Here is a 13,239-nt window from a genome sequence, read left to right as displayed (position 1 = left end):
GTTCCTCACCTGCTGGTTAAGCCATCCGAGCCAATTGTACTTCTTGAACTCCTCATGGTCCGTCCTCTCTCTGGGACCTATGAGTAACAAACTATCTTTTCTCATGCATTTTGGCCTTGGTCTTCCATTGTTTTACACCTGACCTCCACCTGAACCCAAATTTAAAATCCACCTTAACTAATTCTAAACACTTTGTTCTTATTGAACATGATGGTACTGTAGCTCTACTTTGTTTATTTGGTGAATTTTCTCAGGCGAAGAATACTTTCCCAAATGTCCAAGTATGAAATAGCCACAAGTTTTCATATTGTTGTCTTCCTGCCCCCCCTTTTATATATATGTGTGTGTGTGTATGTGTGTATATATATATATATTTGTATATGTGTATGCATATGTGTGTGTGCAAGTAACCAAATATAGTTATATTCCATTAACAAAATATTTGGGAAAAAAGACAATATTTAATGAAAATTGTGTCTTCTGGAATTTATATCATACCTGATAAGGAAATATGGGCATTCTCTGTTTTCTTCTCTATTTTTACAGAGATGTGACTGATCTTTATAATCTTAGCTCTTTGTTATGCTATATGAACCCAAAACAATGAGTAAATTCCTGAAAAGAAAGGCAAGGAATTTTTTAAATACTTCCATCAAGAAATCTTCAATATGTGATACTTTACCTTCCCAATTAAATTCCTAAACAGTGAAAAAAAAGGCTACTAAAGGTGAAAATGATTAAATTTTTATTATCAACCTTTATAAAAAACAAACGATTTTTAAAATAGTAATCCTACTTTAGGTACCTATTATGGAAGTCTTTTCTATATAAGAATTTTCTTCATAACTCTGATCAAGTAAGCAGCATCATTTTCACAGGATTATTTATAGGTACAAAAGCATCTTGGCATCAAAAATGAATCTTGAATCAAATCAAGAAAATGAAACTAAACATACTGAGGTATAAAGGGTATAATACCTAAGGAGCATCTTAGTTTATATGGGGTTTTGGTTCCTCAGATTTCTTGCATTTCACTATCTAACCCATCTGTACTCTACATTCCAGAAAATCCTCACGTTTCTTGTATCATTTTAGCATTTTTATATCTACATTTTTATATTTCTCATATAGTTGAAGCAATAATAGAAAGAAGGATTTTCCTATTTCTAATGTAAGTGGGGAAATAGTAGTAGAAAGATATTTAAACATATATTACATCTGCCTCTTGAACCAGAAGTCCCCAAAAGTTTTTCTAGTCCCATTTTTAAGTTATCCATATTACTCCACTTTCTGCCTCATATTTTATGTTAATTACATAGTTCTAAATTCCTATTCTTCCAAGACTTGGGTCTATCTTTAATTGATTTGTAATTTTCAATCTCCTTAGTACATTTTTAGCCCTCTAGTGTTGTTGAGGTGTTTTTTTTTCCTTTATAATTAACAAATTTATGTCTTCTGGATTATGACTGCCCTTTTCTCCTTTCCTCTGCAAGATCTTCCCCTACAACTTTTGATTGTATTATAATGACTGATAGTCACAGTTAGAATCAGTAGTCATCATTTCTCTGTCTCAGGTCCCATCTGTTCTAAGATTTCTTAGAACATCTCAAATGTGTCTCTTAGAATCATCTTGCCTACTACATTGTGGTAGCCACTATGTCAGGCTGAATTATGTACCCCAATGTAGATATGTTATTAATCTTAATCCACATTCCTGTGAGTGTGAACCCATTGTAAACAGGACCTCTTAAACATGTTAATTTTAGTTAAGATGTGCTCAAACGAATGCAGATAGGTCTTAATCCATTTCACTAGAGACCTTATAAAGAGAAGGACACAGGGAGATGCTGTAAGTCTGTGGAAATTAAAAGAGCGGACACAAGGCGAGAGAAGGCACAGTGTGACAGGAGGCAGAGGCAAAAGACAAAGAATTCCAAGGATTGCAGCATCAAAAAACAGAATGCTACGGACTTTGGGAGAAGGCAGTCCTTGCCGATATCTTGATTTTGGACCTCTTCTAGACAAAACAATGAGCCAGTAAATTCCCAGTGTTTAAGCCAACCCATTGTGTGATATTTGCAATAGCAGCTCTGCCAAACTAAGATAGCCTCTTTCTACTTTTCTTGTGCTGGCTCACTGGAGAAATATCACTTCTTACTTGCCAATACCAAAAGTAGGCAGCTAAGTGTTGAGTATGATGACACTGAACCAAAAGCACTGCCCTGCTGCAGATGCTTGCTTGATGCCTGCACCAAAACTGTTAGTGATTGAGGTTGAAATCAAGTCCTTACAGAGGCTAAGTTGCTGGGGCCATTTTTAATATTTCTAGCATTTGAATGTTTGTCTCAGAAGTTACTCACACTTTTGTTGTTAATTTATAATAAAGATTTAGTGAAATCTATCATTGTACTTTATTCAAAACTAGTAGTCATGCAATATCACACTCAGGTATGAAGACAGACTAAGCTGTAAGGCATCTTGGTGAGTCACCTCCCATTTCTGATCCTACTCTATATTAGAACATGCACTTTGGTAAACTCCTGCGCAGGTTCTTCCTCAGTTGGCCACTTGATGGGGCTACTTTTTATTCCTTCAATGTGCCAAAGCATGCTTCTTGAATATTTAAACACAGTTCAGGTGCAGGCTGCACCCACTGTTACAGTGCTGCCCTGTGATGTGCATTTGTTTTACCATGTTCCCCCTGCTCCCATAACCAGCTATAAGGCATCCTTTTCTCTTCTTTTTTTTTTTTTTTCCTTTGGTTTCTTCTTTTTTTCCCCTTAAACTCTAGTTTATTCCTTTTCCCTTGAATCCTAGGTTGCTTTCTCTATCATATAATGATTCTAAACTTTGTAAAAATTTAAGCAACACTAGCTCTCTGAAAGGATACCTTGGTTAAATATTCACTGGTACAAGGTCAAAGCTATCTTGTGTTCCTAGGTAAATGTTTGAGAACTTGATCTCTCTGGATTATGAATTCTGACAACATACTAAAAAATATGTGTACCAAAATCATTGTTTACCTTAATAGTATGCGAATGACATGATGTGTATCTAACATTTGTTCAAATTGAATTTCATGAATTCAAAACTGAGACAAAAAGCATAAAGCTGAGTTAGGAATTTTGAAAGAAAAAGAAATAGGTATGCAACAATAACTGTTATAATAGCTAACATTTATTAAGCATTTCCTTTTGCCTAACACTGTACTAGCACTTTTAATGGATACCTTGTTTCATTCATCCTTACATTAACTCTATGAGGTAGATAATATCATGATTATTTTCTTCTCATTGATATACCAGGACTTAAGGTGATTAAGTGATTTAAACACAGATATTGTGCCATATAGCACAAGCAGTCATATCTTAACAATGTTTTTAAAGTTGACCTTTTCTCTTTTAACTTTTTTTTTTATTGTCTCCATATTCTACTTTGTAAGTTTTGGTAGAGTTGGTTCACTGTGCTTAGGAGTAGAGATGGCTCATCTTCTGCTATGGCAATAGTCTCCAGACTTGACCCTCTCCAGTCACCTTTCCATATCTTTGGCAGGTTATCAGCAGAAGGGCAACATGGAATTAATCTGGGATGTGAATTCTTTCCCTGCCACTTACTGGTGATATAACCTTGGGGTGAACTTCTCTATAAAATAGGGATAGTAACAGTAGAACATATTTCATATGATTACTTTGAGGATTAAATGAGATTCAGAAAATTTAACATGCTGCCTGTACACAATATAAGCTTAATAAATGTTAGCAATTATTATTATTGTTATGTCACTTCCTGCTTAAACAAACATCTTTAATATTCTTTATTGCCTACAGAATTAGCTACAATCTAGTTGACCAATGACACTTCCTGTTATTCACTCAAATTTATCTCCAACTTCTTCCTAACATAAAATATCAGCTTCATCAATGCTCCTTCTGTCTTCGTACCCTTATATTTTATGTTCTCTTCCAGCTTTTTTGCTGTAAAAACTGAAACCTTTCTCATCTTCCCTCCTAACCACTTCTGGCTGTTCCTCCTCCTGCCTTTTCATCATACTTTATTTGTTATCAATTCTCAACTTACATTGCATTGATACTTGTTTGCATGTCTGGTGCCAGACTCGATTGTATACTTCTCAAAGGCTGAGATTCTTCTTAATTTATCCTTAGAACATTGCATCATATCTGACACTTAGTTCCCCCAATAAATGTTGTTAGATGCATGGAAATGAATAAAAGAAGGAAGAGACAGACTAGAGAGAATCAGAGTACCTTCTCATTGGCTTGCTGATTGATGTTTTATCTCTGTTTCAGTATTTATTAATACTATTCTGAAATTCCAATTCAAATCTTACAATATTGGTAAATCTTAAGTCAAGAGTGAGCTTTCATAAAAATGACTGATTATTCAATTCAGTGTCATACTTGTATTTTCTGTTTCATGAGCCAATGTCTGAATTCCCATGGAGACTAAATTATGTTTTTATGTAATAGAGTTTTATGGGAATCTCTCCCCTTTCTTTTTATAAGCAACAGGTGCTTTCATAAATTATTGATTTTTACTTGGGATTGCAGATAGTAGCCATGGAACAGAGCAACTTGCTAGTCTATAAAGAGTTCACAATCCTAGTCTCCTTTTGCATCAACTTAGCTAAGACAGATAATTATTTAGAACTGATAAAATACAATAAATTTTTTTTTTTTGCAAATTTCAGCTTGCAACAGTTTTCATAAATAGCTATAGTGGATTGCCAAAGATTGTCATTAAAATAGTATAATTTTTCTATGTACTAGCAGGAGTTATTTATAGAACAGTTTCTATCCTTTTTCCAAGTATTTTAGACTTTCCAAAACTCTATCTTTGATGCTATTTTGTTTTAGTATAAATTTTAAAAGAAAATGTTACACGTTGCTGATTTCCAAGCCATCAATTTCTTTATTCCTCCCTATCCTTAACCCCTAGTACAGAACATAAATGGAGATTAATTTAGAGTTTTGAAATTTCAGTCATTTAATTAACAATTTATCAACCTAATTATCTAGGGGGTAATAATTTGTTCCTAGTGTTCGCTTACATTATAAAAACATTTTTCACAAATGTCATTTTTTTCACTGAGGTTAATTCGTTGGGATGCTTTCTAGTTCTTGAGGGATTTCTGGGGAAAGTCCTTTGAGGAAGCTTGAATAGGAGATTTATAAACCAGGAAGACAGAAACTCCTACTTTAATAAAAATCAATATTTATTTGAAAAATTAAGCCGAAAATTTAGTCCCATGATATCATAAAATTGTATTTTTAGTTAAGGTAAAGTTTTAGTCATTTCTATAATAGTGGTATTAACAGCTATGCTGGATGGTGTAGCATTATGAATTGGATAATATTCTTTATTGGAGTAATACTAGAGGGGGTGATATTTACCAATTTAAAAGCAAACAACGCATTCAATAAACATTATCTTTAGAATATACCACGGAGCATATTCCTCATTATTATCTTGTAATTGATATCAGTTTTAAGTTGAAATCTCAATTCATATTCACAAAAGTAATTTCAAATCTTAAAAGGTAAACTGAGCAATTAGGTTCATGGCAGTTCTATTTTTATTCACAGATAATGCCTCTGAGGTAGCAGTTATTGCTCCAGGAACTAGTAACGATAGAAACAGCTCGACAGGCCCAACACCTGATTGCTCACCTCCATCCCCCGACACTGCCCTCAAAAATATTGTAAAAGTTATTCGACCCCAGGTAAGTGCCCGGAATGCCATCATCTGCACTATAATGTATTTTGTTTTTGAACCAGTGTATACATGCCATTTATATTGTAATGCTCAGGCTATTTTGATATATAAACAGAATTTTTGGTTAAAAGTAGGTACTCAGAAAAAGATGTTTGCTTCCTATAAATATGATGATGGACATTTTGAAATCTGTAAAAACTTTTGGAAAAATTAATCTTGTATACTATGTGTAGCCATTTCACATTGTTTCCTCTCACAACATATCAATAATTATTCTCCAGTTATTGAGCTAACATGATTTGTGGCGTTTCCTGCTCTTTTTTGTCTTCAAATCTCTGGACATGCATTATTTGTGGTCACTTTTCTACCCTCCCTCCCCCTGTTTTTAAAATATATTTTATTTAAATTCCATATTCTTTATAATTCCTAGCTAATGCTGCCAAATTTGATATTGCACCTATCGTCCCCTTTTTTTTCCTTCAGTGTTCACTAGCCTCTAGCTATTCTCTTTACCCTTTGTTTTTTATTCTCACTGTCACTTGCCTGTAAGGGTTTCTTTCTCTTCCCTTTTCTCTATCAGTTAGGTTTCCCAGGAGGCGGTTCACAGGCAAGCTTTAGAAGTATCATTGAGACAAGCTGTTCTGTGATATTTCATTGAAAATAGCACTCATTAAGCTGCATTATATTTTGCCAACAGATGGACCCAGAACATGAAATTGGTGGTGTTCTCTACCTGGCTGATTCTGAATGGGTCTCATACAATCCAAGAGGGGGAATTCAAACCCAATCAATGCCATTCACTATCTACGTAGATATACTGTGTGAACAAATCCTATGAGTAAATTATAGGACAAATGTGTCTTTCAAGACTATTTTGGCCTAAATGGGCAATAATTTGTTTAATATCTTACCTTCTTTATTTTAACTTATTTTGGATTATTTTTATTATAATCATCATCCTTAACAATAAAATGGCATTTAAACGTCACAAATCCACCAGACTTTAGACAATACTTCCAGAAATAAATGCTTTGTTTTGGTCAACTACATTGTAGCTAATTCTGTAGGGGATTCTTGTTCTTATTTCATGGATAAAAATAAGAGCACTCCAAGGGGCTAATTTAGCCAAATGACTTGGAGTTCCTTTCCCTTTATTTGGTATGGTAGTTGTCTCACCCAGTCCTGTTCAGGAGGTTAGAAAAATCCTCATGATGTTATACGGCTGTATACATCTTTATGAGATAAAACTGTGAGGTTCAGGGTCTTTTAGTTACAAGTTAACATTTCACCTCATGTTCCAACATGTGGAGAAAGAAAATATTCTCAAGAATCCTTCTTTTGTTTTAGAGAAATTTGATCTAGTTCATTTGCTTCAAAAATAAGCCTGATTAAACTAAGATTTAGATGCTAAATGTGATCATTTGAGGTAATTGTTTTCCTTACTATATGTTGGTGTTTCTGTTATTGTGCCCTATTACATTTCCAGGGTTTTTGAACTATTTAGGTAAGATATTATCCTATATATAAGTTAATAAAACCTATTATTAAACTTATTTATTTTTTTGTTCCAAAATAAATTCTCTAATATAAATTTACTTGGTAATTCAATAAATGTAATATAAGTTACTTTCTACGTATCGGTAATGAACCATCAAATAACCTGATCAATTCTAAGAGACATTACTCCATAAATCCTTCTATGTGAAGTTTAGTTTAGTTCATCTTATTTTGCTAAACTTTGAGGAAAATAAGCGGTGGCCTTAAAGCCATAAATTCCATTTTAACTCCATTCCTTGGTTCTGTGAGTTATAAAATATTTATGGAAGCAACTAACTCCACCTTCCTTTCTAGATGTTACAATGATGGTTTAGGGAGGAAAAGATAAAGTGGAACAGGGAAGAAACACAAGAAGATGGTATTTAAATTAGGACCAATACGTTGTATATATATTGTATATGTAAGAGAATAATAATAACTAATATGTATAATTGGGCTACTCTTCCTTTTGCCCCAGAGTCTTTGATGCATTACTTATTTCTCTTTATGAGTTCTGATATTTCCTTGCCCTCCTCATTCATTTTAAAGAGGAAGGAGTAGAAAACTCAAGTGGAAGTAAGTAGGTGTGAGTATTCAAGTAGGAAATGTGGTTTGAAGCTAGGGTTTGGAGACTAGGGAGTGTGGTTGGAGCATGGCTAGGTTGATAGAGGGGACTCCCTGATGCGTTCTGACAACCACAGGTGTCAGGAGTGGAAAATTGTTGAGAACTACTGTTACAAAGGAAAGTATAATTATTGGTTAGCTTGTATAAGAGTATGTATTATGTAACAGGTTTAATCTTCTGAAATGTTTGCTAATTCTGCTTTCCTGTCTGGAAAAGCAAGAAATGTGAAGTTAGATTGACTGGTGGTATTCAAACATTCTTTTCATTTGCTACTTATAAATTAATAACATTGTTGAAATGATAATTTCACCCTGAAAACATTGTGATGAACTTTGAAAATAAAAGTACACATGCAAATCTTATTCATGAATTTATTTCTTTACCTGAACATTAGATGATGTTTTCAATCTTTTGTTGTGCAAAGAACGATATTGAATAAGTGAAAAGAAAGAATTTTCTTCTTATTCACTCCAGTTAGATATTGCTTGGGTAGAGTAAGTGAGATGGTTATTTCCCCTTTGCCTCTTATGAGTTTTTCCCCTAGTCTTTTTTTCCATAATTCCACTTATAAACGAAGAGAATATCCATTCTAACCAGAGAGTATTTGCTTTCAATATGAAGTAAGGTTGATCCATTGCTTGTGTTTCTGATTCATATGTCAATTGCTTGGAAGCTGTAGGCTTTCTAGTGCTTTGCTGAGTTTTTTTTCCCCTTTCCATTTAGTATATGTATTAACCGTCAAAGTCACAACTCAGGTTCAGCGTCCCATGTTTGATCTTCTCAGGTTTGCTCCTTTGGGTACTTTTATGTCTTTAAATTCTCCAGATTGTGAATTATTCTATTTTAATTATTTATATGCTACTGTTCTTTCTTTGTAGCCCAAAACTATATATAAACCACAATGCTAAGTTTTTCTATTTAGATGAACCCACAGGACTGGGTTCATCTTCTTACACTTGTAAAAGCAATTATTTTTGTACTTGAAAATACTTGGAAAAATATTACATTTACTGAAGATATTCTATTGATTTAACAATTTTTTCCTACTAAAAATTATATATTACTTGCATTAGCACTTTTAAAATATGTTTTCCTGGTGGAACATTTCCCCCCTAGTTGACAAATAAAATACACAGATCCTAATAATTCAACTTGATTACTTTTGCAATTGTGTTCATATGCATATCCACCACTCAAAGCTAAATATAGAATAGTGTCCTCCCTAGAAAATTTTCTCATGCCCCTTTCCAATCAACTGCTTCTACCTCCAATGTGTGTGTGTGTATATATATATAATCTATAATCTATTATATATATTATATGTATGTATTGTGTATGTGGGCATATGATTTCTTTCACACAACATGTTTTTTAGACACATCCATCATGTTCTTTTATATTGCTGGATAGTATTCCATTGGAATAATTAATATACCGTGATATGTTTATCTATTCTTCTGTTGGTAGACACTGTGGTATGTCCTGTTGTTTGTCATTATGAATAAGTATGCTGTAAATACTTGTGTAAAAGTCTTTTTATAGATACATGTTTTGAAAAAGATAGTTAAGAGTGGAATAGTCGGTCATAGGGTTAATGAATGACTAATTTTATTACAAACTCTGAGAGATTTGCAAAATAGTTGTTCCATTTTATAATCTCCAATAGCACTATGTGAGAATTTCTTTTGCTCCACATTCTTGCTGACATTTGGTGGTGTTGGCCTTTTTATAAGATAGTCACTCTGGCTCTCTCTCTCTCTCTTTTTCTTTTTTAAGATTTACTTATTTATTTTTCTTTATTTATCCCACCCCCACCCCCCCAGATGGTTCTCTTATCTGTCTCCTCACTGTTTGCTCACCTTCTTCAGGAGGCACTGGAAACCGAACCTGTGACCTCCCACATGAGAGGCGAGTGCAACGGCCTGAGCCACATCTGTTCCCCATGGGCTGTGGCATCTGCTGGCTTGTGGCATCTGCTCATTGCAGCAGGTGTTGTAGCATCTTGCTTGTTGTGGCAGGGGCATCATCTAGCTTGCTGTGGCAGGGGCTGCATCAGTTAATCTTCTTTTAGGAGACACTGAGACCCAAACCCAGGTGCCCAAGAGGTTGATTCACATCCGCTTCCTGTTGTGTTGGTCTTTTTAAAAAAATTAGTCATTCTTTTTGGTGCAAAATGACTTCTCATCATTGTTTGAATCTGCATTTTCTGGTGACTAATGATGTTGAGCAGCCAATCCTATCGTTATTACCCATTCTTATATTTTCTTTTGAAAGATATCTGTTCAATATTTTTATGGGTTGTTCAACTTCCTGATTATTGATTTGTAGAAATTCTTTATAAATGTTCTTCTAATTCCAAAGGATATGGGTCATTTGTCAAATATATACACTGCAAATTTTTTTCCCATTCTGTGATTTTCCTAAGCATTTTCTTAATGGTGTCTTTTGATAAGCATAATATTTTAAATTTTTTTTCTTTTATGGTTTGTGCTTTTTCTGTCTTGTCCAGATTGTGTACATAGTCTCCCATATTTTTTCCTAGAAACTTTTTGCTTCTGGCTTTTATCTTTACCTAGATCATAGCTCTATGATCTATCTCAAATTATGTTTTATATATGGTATAAGGTAGGGCTCAAGATTCCTTTTTTCTCCATATGGAAAAGACTTTCCTTTCCCCATTGAATTGACTTAATGCCTTGTTGTTGTTGTTGTTTTTATTGCTTTTACTTTCCAATTGTTTGTTGCTGGTATATAAAAATGCTTTTGATTTTTATGTTACCCTTGTTTACTGCCATTTGGCAAATTTAATTAAAAAGTTATTGGGTAAATTTATAAGGTTCTTTCATGGCAACTGAGAATAACAATGGTTTTACTTCTTTCTAATTCTTATGCCTTTATTTCTTTTTTTATTGTTGCTACTGCAGTGAAACAGTATGTGGAAATGATAAAAGTGAAAATCCTTGCCTATTGCTTATCTTTTGGGGAAATCATTCAGTGTTTCAACATAAAGCATGATATAGGTTGTGGTAGTTTGATATTATTGATGAATTTCAAAAAGAAATATTAATTATGTTTGTAAACTGGTCTGTTCCTCTGGGTTTGAGACCCTTTGATTGTATTTTTTTGGTCTTTATTTATTTTTTTTAATGTTACATTTAAAAAATATGAGGTCCTCATATACCCCTCCCACCCCCCTCACCTCACTCCTCCCATAACAACAACCTCCTCCATCATTATGGGACATTCATTGGACTTGGTGAGTACATCTCTGAGCACTGCTGCACCGCATGGTCAGTCGTCCACATTATAGTTTGCACTCTCCCCCAGTCCACCCAGTGGGCCATGGGAGGACATACAATGTCCAGTAACCATCCCTGCAGTACCACCCAGGACAACTCCAAGTCCTGAAAATGCCCCCATATCACATCACTTCTTCCCACTCCCTACCCTCAGCAGCTACCATGGCCACTTTCTCCACATCAATTCTACATTTACTTCCATTACTAATCACACTAGTTCCAGAATAGAATATCAGTAAATCCACTCTAATCCATACTCTATTCCTCCATTCTGTGGGCCCTGGGATGATTATGTCCACTCCACCTCTATATCGAGAGGGGGCTGAGATTCCACATGGATGATGGATGCAATTCTCCCGCTTGCAGTTGTAGGCACTCTTGGCTCCCTGGTGTGGTGACTGACCTTCTTCACCTCCCTGTTAGCTGGCTGGAGTAAATTCATTAAACCAGAGGGTAGGAGTTGCAGGTCTGTTGAGGCTCAGGGCCTGGCTATCACATGGACAGTCCAGAGATTCATGTCCCTGAGCATACACCAAACCCCAGTGCCAACCACAGGTCCGGTAAAAGTAACAGGAGAAGCTTGTGAACAAAGATCACATCTGAGTCCAACTCCATCACACTCAGGAACACAGACTCCAAAGTAGGGCCAACTGACAAGGCACTGAACAACATCTGCCATGACCATAGAACCTGTGGGTCTCTGTAACCCTCAGAAGAACCAATACCTGGACTTGTATCTACTTTAGCTGTCTCTGGAACTCTGCCGAAGTGTGCATAAGGGCGACCCCTCTGATGACCCCCAGCTCTTTTTTGGAGACTCATAGCCATATAAACTCATTTGTCCTTTCCATTTCCCCCTTTTATTCAAGATCAAAAAGCATTTTTAACTCCTGATGTTACATGTAGGCTGAGATATTCTGCTGGTCTGAGTTGACCCTTTTATTCCAGGTTATTTCCTAGTTACATCATCAGCTGGTACTTGGTAGTAACCCCCTTGGTGCCAGAGAGGTTCATCCCCAGGAATCATGTCCCATGCTGGGGGGAAGGCAATGCATTTACATGCTGAGTTTGGCTTCGAGACTGGCCACATCTGAGCAACATGGAGTCTCTTAGGAGGTAACTCTTAGGCACCCTGAAGCTCTAGGCCTAGTTGTTGTTTCAGGTGCATAGGCTCACAAGCTGAGTCATTAGTATCAAGGACTCATTGTTGGACCATCCTTCTTATTTGGTCTTTGCCATTGCAGTTGGGTCTTCAATTGTATTATATTCAGAGGTTTCACATTTACTTGATTAAATTATGATTGGGGCTTTGATTCACTCTTGGTGGGTGGACACCTACACAGAAGACAACACAGCACAGGAGAGAGCTTAGTTTTGACACTGGAATCCTGGGGAAAGAGCTGAGCCCTTCACCTGATCATTTATAGCTGGCCTTATAGAGTGAACAGAGTAGCTGAGCCTGGAAAGAGATGAGCCCCTGGAACAGAGATGAGACTTATCCCAGCCTACAGCTGAGATTGGAAGAAGCTGGGACCATGGAGCCTTAAGAGGGAAGTGGAAGGCTGAACCCTCACAGAGATGGCAGCCCTCTTGCTCCAAAACATGGCAACAGACTTTGGTGAGAGAAGTAGCACGCTTTATAGCCTTGTGACTGTAAGCTTCTACCCCAAATAAATACCCTTTATAAAAGCCAACAGATTTCTGATTACTTTGCATCAGCACCCCTTTGGCTGACTAATATAAGGTTATGTTTTTTTATCTACTCTTCTGCTGCTAGTTTGCTGTGATATTTTAAGCACAATTGGTGTTGAAGATTTTCTATTTTTTCCTTGTATATATTCAGATAATATATGATTTTTCCCCTCTTATGTTTTGTTGATGTTGTAAGTTACATTGTTTTAGTCTTGAATGTTAATCCAATCTGGGATAAATCTCCCTTGGTTATGATGTTTTTCTTTTTTAATAAATCAATTTTATTGATACATAATAAAACATAAATCCATCCAAAGTGTACAATCAAAGGTATTTGGTACAATCACATAGTTG

The 13,239-nt window shown here is 35.4% G+C and overlaps 1 protein-coding gene across 9 annotated transcripts in view; it reads left to right on the top strand.

The window, feature by feature from the left end:
- ANKS1B (ankyrin repeat and sterile alpha motif domain containing 1B) overlaps positions 1-13,239 on the top strand; it is a 1,292,741-nt gene that overhangs the window by 559,243 nt on the left and 720,259 nt on the right. For all 9 annotated transcript variants that reach the window (XM_058308590.2, XM_058308586.2, XM_058308588.2 and 6 more), the window contains exon 11: positions 5,604-5,740. In XM_058308590.2, the coding sequence (XP_058164573.1) occupies positions 5,604-5,740 (137 nt within the window). The remainder of the gene's footprint in view (positions 1-5,603; positions 5,741-13,239) is intronic.

The sequence above is a fragment of the Dasypus novemcinctus genome, chromosome 12, assembly GCF_030445035.2.
Source record: "Dasypus novemcinctus isolate mDasNov1 chromosome 12, mDasNov1.1.hap2, whole genome shotgun sequence".
NCBI classification, from domain to species: Eukaryota; Metazoa; Chordata; class Mammalia; order Cingulata; family Dasypodidae; genus Dasypus; species Dasypus novemcinctus.
Note: the sequence above shows the minus strand (reverse complement) of the source record. Positions and strands in the feature narration are given on the sequence as shown.